This window comes from Elephas maximus, chromosome 25, assembly GCF_024166365.1.
Source record: "Elephas maximus indicus isolate mEleMax1 chromosome 25, mEleMax1 primary haplotype, whole genome shotgun sequence".
NCBI classification, from domain to species: Eukaryota; Metazoa; Chordata; class Mammalia; order Proboscidea; family Elephantidae; genus Elephas; species Elephas maximus.
This window is the reverse complement of record NC_064843.1, coordinates 53,624,279-53,643,965: the sequence shown is the minus strand read 5'-3', so window position 1 is coordinate 53,643,965 and position 19,687 is coordinate 53,624,279. Positions and strand designations below refer to the sequence as shown.

General features: G+C 39.7%; 1 protein-coding gene across 3 annotated transcripts in view; it reads right to left on the bottom strand.

Annotated features, from left to right (window-relative positions):
- MACROD2 (mono-ADP ribosylhydrolase 2) overlaps nt 1–19,474 on the bottom strand; it is a 2,492,337-nt gene extending 2,472,863 nt beyond the window's left edge. For all 3 annotated transcript variants that reach the window (XM_049869821.1, XM_049869822.1, XM_049869824.1), the window contains exons 1-2: nt 19,175–19,474; nt 10,788–10,904 (exon numbers count right to left, since the gene is read on the bottom strand). In XM_049869821.1, the coding sequence (XP_049725778.1) occupies nt 10,788–10,904; nt 19,175–19,220 (163 nt within the window). In that variant the 5' untranslated portion in view covers nt 19,221–19,474. The remainder of the gene's footprint in view (nt 1–10,787; nt 10,905–19,174) is intronic.
- Between the last annotated feature and the right edge of the window lie 213 nt (nt 19,475–19,687).

The following is a 19,687-nucleotide window of genomic DNA, read 5'->3' as shown; positions in this document are numbered from 1 at the left end:
TCACCCTAACATTACTGGCACAAAAAAAAAAAAAAAAAACAGAAAATAACAAACGTTGGAGAGGCTACAGGGAGATTGGAACTCTTATGCACCGCTGGTGGCAATGCAAAATGGTACATCCACTTTGGAAAACGATATGGCACTTCCTTAAAAAGCTAGAAATAGAAACACCATATGATCCAGCAGCCTACTCCTGGGAATATATTCTAGTGAAATAAGCGCCGTCACACGTCTATGTGCATAGACATATGCACATCCATGTTCAATGCAGCATTGCTCACAACAGCAAAAAGATAGAAACAACCTAAGTGCCCACTGAGAGATGAAAGGATAAACAAACTATAAAAAAAAAAAAACTATACACACTATGAAATACTATGCAATAATAAAGAACAATGATGAATCTGTGAAACATCTCACAACATGGATGAATCTGGAGGGCATTTTGCTGAGTGAACTAAGTCAATCACGAAAGGACAAATATTGTATGAGATCACTATTCAAAAAACTCATGAAAAGGTTTCCACACAGAAAGAAGCAATCTTTGATGATTAGAAGGGAGGGGATCGCTAGGGAAGGTAGAACACTAAATAGACAACTGGTAAGTAGGAACTTTGGTGGAGGGTAAGACAGTACAAAATACCGGGGAAGCTGGCAGAACATGACCAAGGTAAGGTCATGGAAGCTCCACAGACACATCCCAACTCCTTGAGAGACCAAATTACTGGGCTGAGGGCTGGGGACTATGATCTCGGGGAACATCTGGCTCAACTGGCATAACGTAGTTTATAAAGAAAATGTTCTACATCCTACTTTGGTGAATAGCATCTGGGGTCTCAAAAGCTTGCAAGCGGCCTCTAAGATACTCCACTGGACTTACCCCTTCTGGAGCAAGAAAGAATGAAGAAAACCAAAGACACTAGGGAAAGATTAGTCCAAATGACTAATGGGCCACAACTACCACAGACTCCACCGGACTGAGTCCAGCACAACTAGACGGTACCTGGCTACAACCACTGACTGCTCTGACAGCAATCACAATAGAGGGTCCCAGTCAGAGCTAGAGAAAAATGTGGAACAAAATTCTAACTCGAAAAAAAACAGATTTACTGGTCTAACAGAGACTGGAAAAACCCCAAGAGTATGGCCCCCGGACTCCCATTTAACTCAGTACTGAAGTCATTCCTGAGGTTCACCCTTCAGTCAAAGATTAGACGGGCCCATAAAACAGAACGAGACTAAACAGGCACACCAGCTTAGGGGAAAGGACAAGAAGGCAGGAGGGGACAGGAAAGCTGGTAATGGGGAGCCCAAGGTCCAGAAGGGGAGAGTGTCAACACGTCTTGGGAGTTGCAACCCATGTCAGAAAACAATGTGTGTTTTAATTATTTAATGAGAAAATAATTTGCTCTGTAAAGACTCATCCAAAAAAAAAAAGATAAAGAAAATGTCTCCAGGCCCCATCCTATACCTTTTGAGAGATGAAAAGACCCATAAAGGAAACAAATAGTTCTTGATTTTTCAATGACCAAGTGTCTTCATATCTTCCTTGACCAGTTGTAACTCAACTTAGCATACGTAACACAAAATACTAAGTAGATACCTGCACAAGGACCTCCAGTTGTTGTTGGCTGCCGTTGAGTCGGCTCCGACTCATAACGAACCTGTGCACAACAGAACAAAACGGTGCCCAGTCCTGCGCCATCCTTACAATCGTTGTTATGCTTGAGCTCACTGTTGCAGCCACTGTGTCAATCCACCTCGTTGAGGGTCTTCCTGTTTTCCGCTGACCCGGTACTCTGCCAAGCATGATGTCCTTCTCCAGGGACTGATCCCTCCCGACAACACGTCCAAAGTATGTAAGACGCAGTCTCACCACCCTTGCATCTAAGGAGCATTCTGGCCAAACTTCTTCTAAGACAGATTTGTTCGTTCTTTTGGCAGTCCACGGTATATTCAATATTCTTCGCCAACACCAAAATTCAAAGGCGTCAACTCTTCTTCGGTCTTCCTTATTCATTGTCCAGCTTTCACCTCCACATGATGCTACTGGAAATACCATGGGTTCGGTGAGGTGCACCTCAGTCTTCAGGGTGGCATCTTCGATCTTCAACACTTTGAAGAGGTCCTTTGCAGATGTGCCCAATGCAATGCGTCTTTTGATTTCTTGACTGCTGCTTCCATGGCTGTTGATTGTGGATCCAAGTAAAATGAAATCCTTGACAACTTCAATCTTTTCTCCGTTTATCATGATGTTGCTCATTGGACCAGTTGTGAGGATTTCTGTTTTCTTTATGTTGAGGTATAATCCATACTGAAGGCTGTGGTCTTTGATCTTCATTAATAAGTACTTCAAGTCCTCTTCACTTTCAGCAAGCAAGGTTGTGTCATCTCCATAACACAGGTTGTTAATGAGTCTTCCTCCAATCTTGATGTCCTGTTCTTCTTCATATAGTCCAGCTTCTTGTATTATTTGTTCAGCATACAGATTAAATAGGTATGGTGAAAGAATACAACCCTGATACACACCTTTCCTGACTTTAAACCAATCAGTATCCCCTTGTTCTGTCTGAACAACTGTCTCTTGATCTATGTACAGGTTCCTCATGAGCACAATTAAGTGTTCTGGAATTCCCACTCTTCGCAGTGTTATCCATAGTTTGTTATGATCCACACAGTCAAATGCCTTTGCGAAATCAATAAAACACAAGTAAACATCCTTCCGGTATTCTCTGCTTTCAGCCAGGACCCATCTGACATCAACAATGATATCCCTGGTTCCACGTCCTCTTCTGAAACTGGCCTGCATTTCTGGCAGTTCCCTGTCGATATACTGCTGCAGCCGTTTTTGAATGATCTTCAGCAGAATTTTCCTTATGTGTGAAATTAATGATATTGTTCTATAGTTTCCACATTCGGTTGGATCACCTTTCTTGGGAATAGGCATAAATATGGATCTCTCCCAGTCAGTTGCCAGGAAGCTGTCTTCCATATTTCTTGGCATAGACGAGTGAACACCTCCGGCGCTGCATCTGTTTGTTGAAACATCTCAATTGATACTCCAGCCTTGTTTTTCGCCAATGCCTTCAGAGCAGCTTGAACTTCTTCCTTCAGTACCATCAGTTCCTGATCATATGCCACCTCTTGAAATGGTTCAATATCTACTAATTCTTTTTGGTATAATGGCTCTGTGTATTCCTTCCATCTTCTTTTGATGCTTCCTGCATCATTTAATATTTTCCCCATGGAATCCTTCTCTATTGCAACTCGAGGCTTCAATTTTTTCTTCAGTTCTTTCAGCTTGAGAAATGCCGAGTGTGTTCTTCTCTTTTGGTTTTCCATCTCCAGCTCTTTGCACATGTCATATAATACTTTACTTTGTCTTCTCGGGAGGCCCTTTGAAATCTTCTGTTCAGTTCTTTTACTTCATCAATTCTTCCTTTTGCTTTAGCTGCTCGATGCTCAAGAGCAAATTTCGGAGTCTCCTCTGACATCCACCTTGGTCTTTTCTTTCCCGTCTTTTCAGTGACCTCTTGCTTTCTTCATGGATGATGTCCTTGATGTCATTCCACAACTCGTCTGGTCTTCGGTTACTAGTGTTCAATGCGTCAAATCTATTCTTGAGATGGCCTCTAAATTCAGGTGGGATATACTCAAGGTCATATTTTGGCTCTCATGGACTTGCTCTGATTTTCTTCAGTTTCACCTTGAACTTGCATAGGAGCAATTGATGGTCTGTTCCACAGTCAGCCCCTGGCCTTGTTCTGACTGATGATATTGAGCTTTTCCATCGTCTCTTTCCACAGATGTAGTCAACTTGATTTCTGTGTGTTCCATCTGAGGTCCATGTGTATTGTCACTGTTTATGTTGGTGAAAGAAGGTATTTGCAATGAAGAAGTCATTGGTCTTGCGAAATTCTATCATTCGATCTCTGGCATTGTTTCTATCACCAAGGCCATATTTTCCAAGTACTGATCCTTCTTCTTTGTTTCCAACTTTTAAATTCCAATCGCCAGTAATTATCAACGCATCTTGATTGCATGTTCGATCAATTTCAGACTACAGCAGCTGATAAAAATCTTCTATTTCTTCATCGCTGGCCCTAGTGGTTGATGTGTAAATTTGAATAACAGTTGTATTAACTGGTCTTCCTTGTAGGCGTATGGATATTATCCTATCACTGACAGTGTTGTACTTCAGGATAGATCTTAAAATGTTCTTTTTGACGATGAATGCAACACCATTCCTCTTTGAGTTGTCATTCCCAGCCTAGTAGACTATATGATTGTCCGATTCAAAATGGACAACAGCAGTACATTTCAGCTCACTAATGCCTAGGATACCAATGTTTGTGCGTTCCATTTCATTTTTCACGATTTCCAATTTTCCTAGATCCATACTTCGTACATTCCAGGTTCCGATTATTAATGGATGTTTTCAGCTGTTTCTTCTCATTTTGAGTCATGCCACATCAGCAAATGAAGGTCGTGAAAGCTTTACTCCATCCACGTCATTAAGGTTGGCTCTACTTTGAGGAGGCAGCTCTTCCCCAGTCATCTTTTGAGTGCCTTCCAATCTGGGGGGCTCATCTTCCAGCACTAAATCAGACAATGTTCCGCTGCTATTTATAAGGTTTTCACTGACTTCCAGCAGACCCTATAAATTGAACTTTAATAAGCAGCCACAGTGCCTACCTTCTAAAACAGATAGCCCACTTTCAGACAAACTGTGAACAACCTTCAGTGACAGGCATTAAAAAAAATAATAATCTATATTACACATTGACAAAGAGCACGGATACAAGCAGAGTTGTAAAAAGTTTTATGCAAGAAAAAGCTACTTTCTAAAATAAGGAGAAAGAGCTTTGGCATTATCTAGGCCCTTTGATGCCTTCCCTCAACTAATTCCCATGAAAACCTTGGGAAGAAAATATCAACAACCCCTATGTGGTAACATAGAAGAGACAAGATTAGGGAGATCACAAATTCCTTGACTAGAGCCACACAGTAGCACGACTGGGGTTTGATGCCAAACATGTTTAATCCCAAATCCGTTGTATTCGCGGAGTTAATTTGGAAGAAACATGTACATAGAAATAATGGAAGGCACTCCCATTTTTACATGTCTGCTGAATACTTAACGGAAAACCTCAACTTCCCAACCCACTGCCGTTAAGTCAATTCCAACTTACAGCGACCCTATATATAGGACAGAGTAGAACAGCTCTATTGAAATTCTTGTTTTGAATACTTATACAAAAATTCAATATTTAAATATTTCAGAAAAGAAGTCAAAGACTTCTATGAAGAATCTCGCATATAGAAGAAGATCAGAGAAAGAAAAAAAAATTTAAACTGGAAAAGGTTGGCTTTGGCTACTACTAGTTTGCAACCCATCTCAAAGTACCCATGTGTGCACAAAATTCATTTAATTTTTTTAAAATAAAACTAGCAGAATCTATGGTGAAGTTACAGACTTAAGAAATACAAAGAAAAAACACTTCATCTTGTCTCAACATTGAGTCATCTTTATATATTTGAAAAAATAAAAGATATTTGATTTTTGTTTCTACATGCTTCAGAGTCCCTGGGTAAATGTAAATGGTTAAGTGCTCAAGGCAGAGGAAAAATCACGTAGTAAATCATTAATTCCTATGTAACTTCATATTCTTTTTTCTCCACTTTATAAATTAATAACCTACTCCACAAATATTTGTTTGACTAAGCCAGTGTTCACACCTTTACACAGAATAGCATCATTACACATAAATTTTTAATGGTTCATAAATTAGAATGAATTCCATTTATTTTCAAAATATTAGAAGCTATTTAGTTTAAAAGTCCTCCATGGGGAACCAAATTCTTTGTCTGCAGCCAAGTTATTTTTTTGAAGCAAACCAACTAACTCAGTAAAGTGCTTACATAGCATATAAAATGAAAATAATTTCTTACGGGTGGTTTAAGTAGGAAGAATAAATAAAGCCAAGTAAATGTATTTAGAATGACAATACTTCAAGAGCAGCCCACGCTTTAATATATTATTATTACAAGGCTTAAATTTCCATATTTTCACTCATTTTACTCATGCTCTGTTGACATGCAAGCTCACAGAAACTGAAATCATGACGCTTAGTTCCTAAGCACTATCAATAATATACAACACTGATGAATACGCATAACACATGAATTCTCATTCTCATCTTAACTAGCTATGTAATAATTCCGTAAAAAAAAAATCTTTATTGAAATTTATCACTGGGCTATCTAACTTTTAAAACTCAGTAAAATCAATCTCACATTATTAAGATGTGAAAATGTTTATTATCTACATTAAATATTTGGCTTAATTTCTAATGCCTTAATTCCCACAAGAATCTTTGCAATACAGTAAATAGAGGTGGGAAAAAAAGATACAAAGCATTAGAATAGTACCAGGCAGACAACGTATCATTAACTCCACACACAAAAATATTTACTGAATACCTACTACACAACAAGCACTACGCCAGAAGCAAGAGATACAAAGAAGTTAGACAACATAGTCCCTATTTTCATGATAATTACAGTTCACATAAGGAAGGTAAATCCTGATCAAATAATGACTGAGTATATAAAAACAAACTGATAAAAATGCTGTATGCAAAGAACAAGGCTCTATGAGAGTACATACTAAAGAAACCTCACCCAGAACAAAGGGTCAGGGAAGATTTCACAGCCGGTGGGGACATTCAAACTGAGGTCTGAAGGATGAGAAAAATTAAGCAGGTGACAGGAGTACTGAGGAAAATTCCAGATAAAGACCCAGTAGTGGGAGAAAGCACAGTACATTCAAGAAGCAGAAAGGAGAAGAGTGTTGCTACATGAAGAGACTAAGAAGAGAGTGGTACAATATGAAGCCAGAGATGAAAGGAGGAACCAGAGCACAAAGGGGTTTAAGCCATAGTAAAAATTGCAGTCTTTTTTTTTTTTTTACTTTTTACTTCTAAAGTGAAAAATGCCTGTTTCTAACTCCAACTTTTATTTTCCTACTTAATTCCATCCTATTTTTAATATCATTTTCCTAACTGTTCAGTCATTTTAAATTACAGCATGTTTTCAAAAAAAAAAAAGTTGTTATTACAAATTTAATACAGAAAAAATTGTTAGACTAGGTACTGAAACTGAAAGATGATTAAGACACAGTTTCTTTTGATAATATCTAAATATCACTATTCAACTCGTGACATAAGTAAAATGTAACAAAATTCAAGTACCTACATTGATACTAGATCTCAAAGTGAACAGACTAAGAGATTAGAAGTTTGGATGTAACTTTTATATCTTTAGTCAGACATCACTTCACATGGAAAAAATTTAAGAGTAGAAATTAGTTCTAATGAAAATTAGAGCAAATAAGGATGAACTTCTATGCTAACCATGCCAATATTTTTAATACAAAAGAAACAAAAGATGACAAATATGCCTATAACCAATCCATCTCAAAATATTTCTAAAAACCTCAAAACAGGAAGAGAGATTCAGACTTACAAAGACTTCATAGTTCACAAACATTTTATTGATGTGTTTTTCACATGACCTTTAAATCAGATTTAAAAGTAAATATACATATAAGATATAAAAAAATAAATTTTCTTTCTAAATTACCAGTTTAAAAAATTTTGGTCACACCTCATTGAAATAATTTTATAGTTTCACCTAAACCACAAAAAACCCATTGCTATCGTGTCAATTCCAACTCATAGAGACCTTATAGGACAGAGGAGAACTGCCCCATAGTGTTTCTGAGGCTGTAAATCTTAATGGAAGCAGGTTGCCACATCTTTCTCCTGCAGGGCAGCTAGTGGATTTGAACTGCCAACCTTTAGGTTAACAGCCTCCCCTCCATTAAAACTCATTGCTGTTGAGTTGATTCAGACTTACAGTGACCCTACAGGACAGAGGAAAACAGCCCCATAGGGTTTCCAAGGTTGTAATCTTTACAGAAGCCAACTGCCACACCTTCTCCCACGGAACAGCTGGTGGGTTCAGATCGCTGACCTTTTCGTTAGCAGCCAAGCGCTTAGCCACCACATCACCAGGGCTCCTTCAGCCTCCCTACTATACTGTAATCCATGCTAAAGTTCCATTACAACATCACCCAGAGAAGCAATATTTTTACTCTCTTTGGGCAAAGCAAAGCCTCTGCCATGATTATGCTAATTTTCTCTGACTAGTTGATATCAAGGAAAATAGCAACAGCAAAAAGTCTAGACTGACTTTGAGTCACTACTTTTAAGGTTTATGTAGAACAGCAATGTACTTTTATCAAAGGAGAAGAACAGAGAATACCATATTTTTACACAAATAACGCACACCTTCTACGTTTGTTTGCCAACCGCACCCTCCCCCAACAAGGTATTTTCATAAATACTGTTATACCGATTTTTTTACATGTTGCTGTAAAAAAAAAAAAATTAGTATAGTACGCTTACAAAAATACCTCGTGGGGACAGTGTGGTTGGCAAACAAATGTAGAAAGTGCACGTTATTTGTGTAAAAATACATTGTGCACGAGCCCAACAAATACTGTTTATTTCCTACAAATTAAAAACTATTTGACAAGGGATTATAAAAAGACTTCTTTTAAAACTTAGTTTGAAATTCCATACTTAAAATTAAACTACTGTAAATATCAGTACTTACACACATACGTATTTATAAGCAGTTGCTTAAGCATTTCAAAATTAAATAAAATAAATATAACTATACTTATTATTGCCCTTCAACATCTTTTGTGAACGTCTATTTTTAAAGAACCTTTGAAACTATTAAAAATACTAAAATCTTTTGACTAATGTTACCTCTCCAGCGCTCAGTTACGTTGAAGAAAGCACATATGAAAGACGTGCACTATGTAAAGAAAATAAAACCAACTGCTGTGGAGTGGATTCCGACTCATGGTGACACCATACGTGTCAGAGAACAGTGCTCCATAGGGTTTTCATTGGGTGATTTTTCAGAAGTACATCACCAGGCCTTTCTTCCAAGGCACCTCTGGGTGTAGACCTGAACCTCTAAGCTTTCAGCTGGTAGCCAAACAAGTTAACTAACTGCACCACCAGGGGGCTCCATGTATTCAATACCAGTTGCTTACAAGCAAAAAAAGTGATAACTGAGGTCCAAATGTGAAGTGGCATATCACCCTAGGTCAGATGAGACACAGAACTCTGTCCTTCTCACCTCTAGTCCTGTATTCTTTTCATTACACAGCAGTGCCTTTTCTTTCAGTGATGTCTTAATTAGACCATTATTAACACAACTTGCAGTTACTGCATACACTGGGCAGGGAGGTCAGAAGTGCACATCCCGATCAGCTTATCCAGTGACCCCATTAGAACTTGGCCTAGAGCCACGACCCCCCTTGCCTAAGGTCACACGTTTCCAGGCAGAGTAAGGTCTGAAAGAATCCACATCATTTCACTTAAGAAAACCAAAGCCACTGCCGTCGAGTCGATTCCGACTCATAGCGGCCCTAGAGGACAGAGTAGAACTGCCCCATAGAGTTTCCAAGGAGCGCCTGGCAGATTCAAACTGCCGACCTTTTGGTTGGCAGCCATAGCACTTAATCACTATGCCACCAGGGTTTCCAAATTCCGACTTTCTAGAAAAACAAAATTCTGTCTAAAGCCCCAAGTATTCTCGTCACAGACACCAAAGCCTAATTTGGCTGTGGTTCCCTCATAGATTTTTTGGCAGGAATTCCATGCTAGTGTTCTTGTTCTGAGCCCATGATACCCTGTAAAGTCCCATCAATCTAAAACCACAATCTGTGAAATTAGTGTGCTCCAAGTCCCCTTGAAAAATTTACCATCCTTTCTCAACTGGTGGTGGTGGTGGTGTTACCGTGGAGCGGATTCCGACTCACGGTGGCCCCATGTGTGCAGTGTAGAACTGCACTTTATAGGGTTTTTCAAGGCGGAAGATCGCCAGGACTTATTTTGAAGGCGCCTCTGGGTGAGTTTGAATAACCAACCTTTCAGTTAGTAGTCCTGTGCTTAACCATTTGCACCAGCCTGGTAAATACCTTAAAAAAGCTCCTAGTTTCATCTGAAGTTCCCATTCAGATTACTAACACCAATGAGCATTAACTCAGAGAGAAGGACGTTGTGTATCCATTAACTCTATTATGTTCTTCTTTACAATTTGTTTCCATATTAACTCTTTAAGACCTAAAACTTCATGTATTTTTGCCCCCAAACAATCTAGACTCTTATCAAATCATAAAAGCTTTGAGAGACTGTCAATTGTCATACAAATACTTTTATGTTGACATAACATCACACTACGCCTAACATATACTCTTTTCTATAATTACCTGATTTTCCTCTATTTAATATATCCTCTTTCAACAGTATCGAAACCTTAAAATTACCTGAAGGAATCCAATATAAATGAACCTGATCAAAGCAAACTCAAAGGGCCACACCTTACCACCAAAGCAGCAAATCCTTAACGGCATTTGCTCTGAGAATTACTGCAGAAGAGTAAAAAAGAACCTCTAGAAAAAGCACGATACTATAAATGTGCTATATTTCAGAACATAAAACATACTAATATCATCTCCGAAGTATAAAAATACATAATAGGCTACTAAAAGCAATTAAGTGACAAGTGAGCAGTAACTTCAAATAACAAAAATGTCATCTCTTTATTGAACGCCAGTTATTCATTTGTGTCGACAACTGTCCTGCAGGAGACACAAATAAACGGGAATAGTATTTACCTGAAAAGGGTTCTGAGGAACTTACCATCACTTTGGCTCTTGCCCTTCATCTCTTCCTTCCACGGTGGGATGGTGTTCAGGGGAACATAATCCCTCGCGTATTCTTTGCGTCTCTCCTCTAAGGTCATCTTCAGTAAACGTTCTTGCAAAACAAAAGCAGAATCTCCATTTGTATTTAACTTGGAAACTCAGGAATTATTTTGTACTTTAAATACTAACCACCTTAAACTAAGGAAAGAATTGGTATGGTCTTGAGAAACAACAAAATACAGATCTAATGACTTCGTATCTGAGTATTATAAGAGGTATCGAATTAATTTTATATCAGCAGAGGAAAAAATGATCAAAGTCTGAGAAATAAGTAAACTCATTTACTCTTTCAGTCAACATATATTGATAGTCTACTACCTGCCAGGTGATATATTTATACACTATAGATACAAAAGTGGTCCATAATCTTGAGGAGTTCAAAGAAGAAATGAATAAGATACAAAATAATGCCTCCGTAAGTAAAATACGAAATGCTAAACAGGTATGTACAAAAGCTAAAAGCATAACAAAGGCAGCCACCAAGATATTTCTGCAATTCTACAATGCCATCGACAATAAAAGTACACTTGCAGCTTAACAACAGCTTCATGGAGCTGATAAAAATCACTTCATCCATAAATCAAAAGCTGAACCAATGACATTCATCAAGTCATTTCCGTCTCACTGCAACCCTATGTGTACATCTTGATTATAAGATTAAAATGTGAAAACTAAATGCATCTTAGAATTAATAATAGTGGGTGTCATTTATAAAAAGTCCCTGGGTGGCATAGTTTGCACTCAACTACTAACCTAAAGGTTGGTGACTGGAACTCACCAAGCGGTGCTGCAGAAAAAAGGCCTGGCGATCGGCTTCTTTAAAGGTTACAGCCAAGAAAACCCTACGGAATGATTTAACTCTGTAACACACGGGGTTGCCATGAGTCGGAGCTAACTTGACAACAACGGGTTTAGTTTTTGGTTTTGTTTGTTTGTCATTTACAAAGAACTCACTATGTGAGTAAAAAAAAAAAAAAAAAATCTTCCTAACACTTCAGTAAAACCGGTAGAATTATTACCCCTATTTTGCAGATAGGGCAGTGCAGCTCAGCAAAGTTAGTAATTTGCCCAAAGCTTAAAAATGGCAAGCCAGGAATAAAATTCAGATAGATATGCCATTAGTCAGAGACTGCAGCCTATGTTATTACCACTACACTATACTAACTTCTTGGGAAAAGCTCCCTAAAAGAGGTGGTATGTACGCCAGTTCATGAAGTATAGACAGAATTTTGCCATGAACAGGTAAGAAGTAAGAACACTGCAGACTAAACAGGTAATGCAAACAAAGGTAAGGAGATGTGAATAGTTAATGCAGCTGCAAGATATGGTGTGAGGAGGGTAGAGGAGAGAGAGGTGAAATGTAACTAGAAATAGAAGCTAAAATGAAACTATACAGGTATGTGTATGCCATGTTGATGAGTTTAACCTTTATCCTATAAAGTAGATAACTAATATTCAAAGTTAAGTATGCATATACCAGAGGGTATATAAAATGATCCACAAAGGTACCGGCGAAAAAAATCTAAGAAACTGTATTTATATTTGTTTTTATTCTAAATATATAAGAAAAAATTAAGTTAGTAATATTCAATATACTAATTGACACCAGCATCCTCACTCAGTCTGTATGTCAGTTCTCACGTATCATATACTTTACCTGAAGTCCCCACAATTTAGACAATGTCGGTTGGACTCTGACTCTCTAAAATTCTCTTCTAGCATATCGCAAGATCTCGTAGTTTGGGTGAACAGATTTAAGGATATCTAGCCTTAAGTTATCTAACCCTCACAATATAGTCACTTAAAAGATTCTTGCACAGAAATAAATTGTACGAAGTACTGATAATATAAACACAAGTGACCAAGAAATGGAAAGCCAACATTTCTCCTGTTCCTAGGACTAATTCTTCTTCAGCCACATTGCGACAACAAAATATGATACTGTGTTGTGACATATTCAAGTCACATTACCCAAGGGTCAAGATTGTATTACTGCATTTAAGGTGTCTATGGGACATTCGGTGGACACCAGTGGTTCAGTGGTACAATTCTCGCCTTCCATGTGGGAGACTTGAGTTTGATTCCCAGCCAGTGCACCTTAAGTACAGCCACCATCCGTCAGTGGAGGCTTGCACACTGCTGCTGCTGCACAGGTTTCAGTAGAGCTTCCAGAGTAAGACGGACTAGGAAGAAAGGCCTGGTGATCTACTTCCAAAAATTAGCCAGTGAAAACACTGTGGATCACAAGAGTCTGATCTGCAGGACCAAGCAACATTTTGCTCCATTGTGCCTGGCATCGCCACGAGTCAGGGGCTGACCTGACGGCCGCTAACAACAACAACGTGAAAGACTAGATAGGACCCTTAGGGGGGCAGTGAGTTTATGTTCATCAGGGAGGAACAACTCAGAAAAGGAGTGAGAATGGTTGCACGACTGGAGGAATACAATCAATGTCCACTAAATCGTACATGTAGAAACTAGAATTGGCGTATATTTTGCTGGGTATATTCTCAACAAAAACAGCAAACTAAAATTTAGAAAAAAAAAAATTCATTTTGGAAGTTATCACTTAAACTTCTGGTCTTAGAAGACATTCATAGAAGAGGGAAGGGAGAAAGGGGACCAAACCTCAAAAGAGCAATATTTAGAGGGTGGCACAAATATGGTAACAATAAACTAAAACTTAGATGCCACAGAGGGTACAAGTGGAATGAAGGACCCAGTGATTTGGAAACCAGCAGAGAAAAGAGTTTTAATAAGTAGAAGGTGGGAAATAATTGTCAATTGTTACAGGAAGGTCAAGAAAAAGAAATATTAATAAGTCATTAGTTTGATCAACTAGGTCACCAGTAACACTGAAAAGAGTAATGGTTTAAAAGGCTGTCTAAATTCTAATCCTAAATCATTATACGAATCCAGATTTGGGTCGGTTACTTAATCTCTTTATGTTTCAGTTTCCTCTTGAGGTAGGCAGTATTCCCAATTTACAGATAGGACAACTAAGACAGGCTTTTCACTGTCGGGTTTTCAGAAGCAGATCGCCAAGCCTTTTATACCTAGTCTGACTTGGTCTGGGAGCTCCACTGAAACCTGTTTCAGTGAAGGATGGTTGGTGACGGTGCTTGAGGTACGATGGCCAGAAATCAAGCCGCTCTCCTGCACAGAAGGTGAGAATTCCACCACTGAATCACCACTGCCTCCTCCACTAGTCACTAGAGAAATGCAAATCAAAATCACAATGAGATACCACTTCACACACCACTATCTGAATGGCTATAGTGCAAAAAAAAAAAAAAAAGGACATCAACAACTGTTGGCGAGGGTGTGGAAAAACTGCAGAACCCTCATGTGCTGGTGGCAAGAACAGAAAAATGGTGCAGAATCTGTGGAAAGGTTTCACAGTTCCTCAAGAAGTTAAGGCTATGAACCTTATGACCCAGCAATTTCACTCCTGGGTTTATACACCAAAGAATTGAAGGCAGGGACTCAAACAGGTATTTGTACACCAATGTTCATTACAGCATTATTCACAATAGCTGCAAGATGGAAACAACCCAAGTGTCCATCAACAGGTAAAGAGATAAACAAAATGTGGTATATTTATACAATGGAATATTATTCAACCATAATGAGAAATGAAGCTCTGATACGTGCTACAACGAGGATGAACCTTGAAAACGTTACGCTAAGTGAAATAAGCCAGATACAAAACGACAAATGTTCCATGATACCACTTACATGAAGTATCTTGAATAGGCAAATGTATAGAGACAGAAAGTAGTTTAGTAGTTACCAGGGGAGAAGAGAAGGGGGAGTTATTGCTGAATGGTACAGAGTTTCTATGTTGATGAAAGAATTCTGGAAATAAATAGTGGTGATGTTGGGTAAAATTGTGAATTAATGCCACTGAATTACACAATTAAAAGTGACAAGTTTTATGTTATATATATTTTACCACAATAAAAAAGGTAATATCATCTCTTTGATATACAGGGATAGGATCTTTATGGAACAGGAATCTTGAAAGGGGAATAGTAAAAGTACGGAATTATCACACTGAGGAGAGAAAGTAAGATAACTAGCAGTTGCCAAAGCACTGCTTGAAAAGCTCAGATCATTAATATGGAATTATTATATTACTAATCAGATTGAAAGACACTATGAAGCATCTCAAAGTTTTTATAAATGTCAGAAGGTACCTATAGGAATGCAACCTGGCCACTACCATTCCATCACTTACAACAAAAAACACAATGAATAGTAAGATGACAAAATAAGAGATAATTTAAGTTGCAATACTTGAAAATATACATTACGTGGTTTTGAATTAGTGTTCAAAATTCTAGATCAATAATGTTTATTTACTATATGTGGACTTGAGAACTCCTCACTTAGTTATTTCTTTAAACAATGAAACATATTGAAGTCCACAGACATATATACACCTTCTTTGACACTACAAAACTTTTCCTTAAAGAATGCTTAACCTTTGCAACAAATCCTTTCTCTGTGAACCAAGCATATAAGCAGGCAGACATATTAATTAGATGGTATACAGGCAATCCTCAAATTACAAACAAGTTCCATTCCTAACTCCATCTGTAAGTCAAATTTGTAGTAAGTCGGAACAGTAGGTTATGGTTCATATCTAATACGAGTTAGTCAAAGGTTTCCTTTGATACAGTATACCTTTCAATGCGTATTAAACACTTCCAGATACACTTGGAAACCCTACGGGGCAGTTCTACTCTGTCCTATAGGGTCACTATGAGTCGGAATGGACTCAGTGGCAACGGGTTTGCTTTCATCTTTTCCAGATACACTAAAACATCTTTATCATGATAATACAGTAATAATAATAATGCTTTGATGCACATCGCAAAAGTGTCCTTTGTTATCATGAACCGCTGTATGTACCTTGAATTTTTAATATCATAGACTTCACAGGGGTTGATTTGGAACTACAGGTTGTACAAAACTCAGACTTTCATAACCCATGGAATGGCTGTACTGATTTAAAATATGTTTAAAGGATGCCTTGACATTTCAATGAGGTGGGTAAGCCTTCCTTTACATTTAAATAACAACGGGAAACTACCATGCCATCAGCTCTCCAGAAGGATGAAAGGAAAAGGTCATGTATCCCATCAGCTTCTTTAATACCAACTACTGTGCTGAAAATCCTTAGTTCCTTCTTGGTGGTATGATATATAATATTTTACACTTGATATTCCAAAAATAGAAATCCCAATAAAACACAAAGACTTAATATTCTAAAAATAGACATCCCAATAAAACACAAAGACATACAATAAACTGTTCAGGTCACATTAACATTTTTAACACTAAACTTCATGCAAAAATCGTTTAGTTTTAGACAAAAGAAATCTGTTAAATATCTTCTTTAACTGTACACTTGCTTCTTTATTTGGAAAATATTAATTTGGTTATATCTTCCTCACTATTAACAGCAGAAGAAAAAAAATTAAGACATTAAAACAAAACTTTAGTGCTTGCTTGACAGAGTGCAACCTTATAGACGTTAAAGATGTGACAATTATAACACTGTTACTTTGTTGTTGCTGTTAGTGGATTCTGACTCCCGGCGAACTGGTGTGTACAGAGTAGAACTGCAGTCCACAGGGTTTCCAAGGCTGTGACCTTTTGGAAGCAGAGGGCCAGGCCTTACTTCCACGGCGCCTCTGGGTAGATTTAAACTGCCAACTTTTCAGTTAGTACTCAAACACTGAACCATTTTTGCTACCCAGGGACTCCTGTTGTTACTTTAGAAACACTGTTTATTATGACAGGAAAAACAGTTCTTAAGTAATCACTATAATTTCATCAATGATTCATGTTACTGAAAACAATGTCTATTTCTTCCACTACTTTGCCTTCATTATCAACATTATCAAGCCAATATTTCAAAGCCATGAATAAAAATGGGCATAAATGATTTTTTAATGCTCACAAAATAAATCCTTGTTAAAACTAAAGTAACTGCTACTGCAAAGACAAGGCAAAATTATTTTACACTACTTTATATATCGGGCTATCATTCTCAATGGCATTTATTTTGTGACACAATTTTAGGTTCTATATATGCCTATAATCATCAAAACATAAATGGCATACAAACTGATCTATCTATAATATAAATCATAATGTTCAGTTATGTTATATTAAATCTTCCCATATTTAATTTGAGATAAATTCTCTCTTCATCCCTTTATCATGCATTGTTTGAAGGAGACCCTATACAGAGGACTCTTTTTGTAAATTAATTCCCCTTCTTACCTCCACTGTGTGACTTTCCAGTTTATAAGGCCAGGGCTGGCAATAAAAGTCTACAGGTTTTAAAGAGCTATCATGAAGGAAATTGAGAGGCTAGACTCTATGAAGAACATAGCATCAAGACTGGAAGAAGACTCATTAACAACCTATGATATGTAGATGACACAACTTTGCTTGTTGAAAGTGAGGAGGACTTAAAGCACTTACTGATGAAGATTAAAGACTACAGCCTTCAGTATGGATTACTCCTCAACATAAAGAAAACAAAAATCCTCACAACTGGGTCAATAAGAAACATGATAAATCGAGAAAATACTGTAGTTGTCAAGGATTTCATTTTACTTGGATCCACAATCAACACTCACAGAAGCAGCAGTCAAGAAATCAAACAATGTAGTGTACTGGGCAAATCTGCTGCAAAAGACCTCTTTAAAGTGTCAAAAAGCAAAGATGTCACTTTTAGGACTAAGGTGTGCCTGACCCAAGCCATGGTATTTTCAATCACCTCATATGCATGCAAAATCTGGACAAGGAATAAGAAAGAAGAATTGATGTCTTTCAATTATGGTTGGTGAAGAATACTGAACATACCATGGACTGCCAGAAAAACGAACAAATCTGTCTTGGAGAAGTACCGCCAGAATGCTCACTAGAAGCAAGGATGGGACATGTCATCTGACTTACTTTAGACACATTATCAGAGGGACCAGTCCCTGGAGAAGGACATCATGCTTGGTAAAGTAGAGTCAGCGAAAGAGAGGAAAACCCTCAATGAGATGGACTGACACAGCGGCTGCCAACAATGAGCTCAAACACAGCAAAAATCCTGAAGATGCACAGGACAGGGCAGTGTTTTGTTCTGTCCTATGTTGCTATGAGTCGGAATCGACTCAAAGGCACCTAAGAACGACAAGGAAATCAACTTTCAACCTAGCCACACTCTATCCTCCTACAAAGAAGATGGGATACTTAGGAAAGATTTATACTATCCTTTCACTGGACCTTACCCTTACCATACGGGTTTAGTGTACTTTATTCAGTAGGAGCAATCCAAGCGCCTCTTGCTACACTCCTGTAAGAATAAAAGGAAAAAGATGTGAAGAGAAAAAAAGAAAGCCAAAAATCCACGTTTTACATTAAAATGTGCTCGAACTATGATGCCAGAGAAAATCGGAAAGGGAATGGGGGGGTGGGGGGAGGAGAGAAGGAAGGAAGAAGGAGAAAGAAGAAAAGGGGAGGAGTCTGGAATGCACACATCTGTTTCTTAAAGTAATCAGCGCCACTGTCAATCTAGCTGATTTGGGTAAGTCTTCACATGCACAAAATTCAGGGGTAGGTTCATTCACGGAGAGTGACATGAGTCAAACAATCTTATTCTGAACAACCTCAGACTGTGAATGGAGATGGAATACAGAGGAGCACTACTGGGGAGAAAAGTCCATTCAGACTTTTCTGAAGGTACTTATCCTCAGGAGCAGAGCTCCCGTTGTAGGTTTCCCCTAAAGTTTCAGGTTCAAAAGTCACACTGCAGCACAGAAACAGGAATCTAGACAGGGGGCAAACACCTGAAACGGGGTGGGGACAGGGGCGAGCAGAGAACGGATGAGGGTGCAGCGGGGCGCAGAGGCGCAGCAGTAGCTGCAGCTGATGTGCCTGGCGGAGGACGCGTGTCCACGGGACACCCCAGCGGCGTGACAAAGTCCCAGCTGGGGTCCGAGGACGTGGGTGGGGGAACTCTGCAAGTCAGGGTTGGCTGCGAGAGGTGAGCGGGCGCGGCCGGCTGCAGGGGGGCGTGCGCCCCCCGGTGCGCCAGCTGCAGGTGCCGGGGGCGGCGCGTGCACGCCGGTGTGCGCGCCTGTACACACGGACGCGGGATGGAGGCGGCACCGGCCCGGAGGGCGCCCGGCGGCACCAGCCCGGAGGGCGCCAGGCGGGAGCTCGGGCCCGGGGCGCCGCAGCTCACAGCCCTGACCCCCGCCCCCACCCAATCCCACTCCCCGCACCCCCGAGACTCGACGGGCCGGTTACCTTTCTCCTCTCTCCACACCTTTTTCTTCTTGTTGCTGGGGTACATGTTGCCGTGGGGGTGGCCGGCTTTAAGCTGCAAGTTCCCCAGGCTCACGGGCAAACAGGGTGTGTATGGAGTGGGAGGGGTGGGAGGGGGCGCTCGGGAGGGAAAAAGTGAAAGAGGCTCCTGGTCCCGCGCCGCTCGTCGCTCCTCAGTCGCCGCCCTCCTCCCTAGCCAGCGGTCGCCTCCAGCTCCCACCCGCCTCAGCCCCGCGGCCGCCGCTACAGCAGCGCCTCAGAGCCTGTCAACTAGGTCACGCCTCGCGCTAACCTAACCCCCGCGCAGGCTCCGCCTCCCAGCTAGGCAGCGCCGCCTCCCATTGGCTATTCGGCCCGCCGCTCTCCGCGTTCCAGCCACCGGGCGGCCCGACTAAGGCCCGAGAGCGCACGCGCAGACGCAGGCTCGGGCCCGACGCCGAGGACGTTAGGGAGATGGAGGGGGCGGAGCCAGGGCGAGAAGGGGCTGGAGATGGC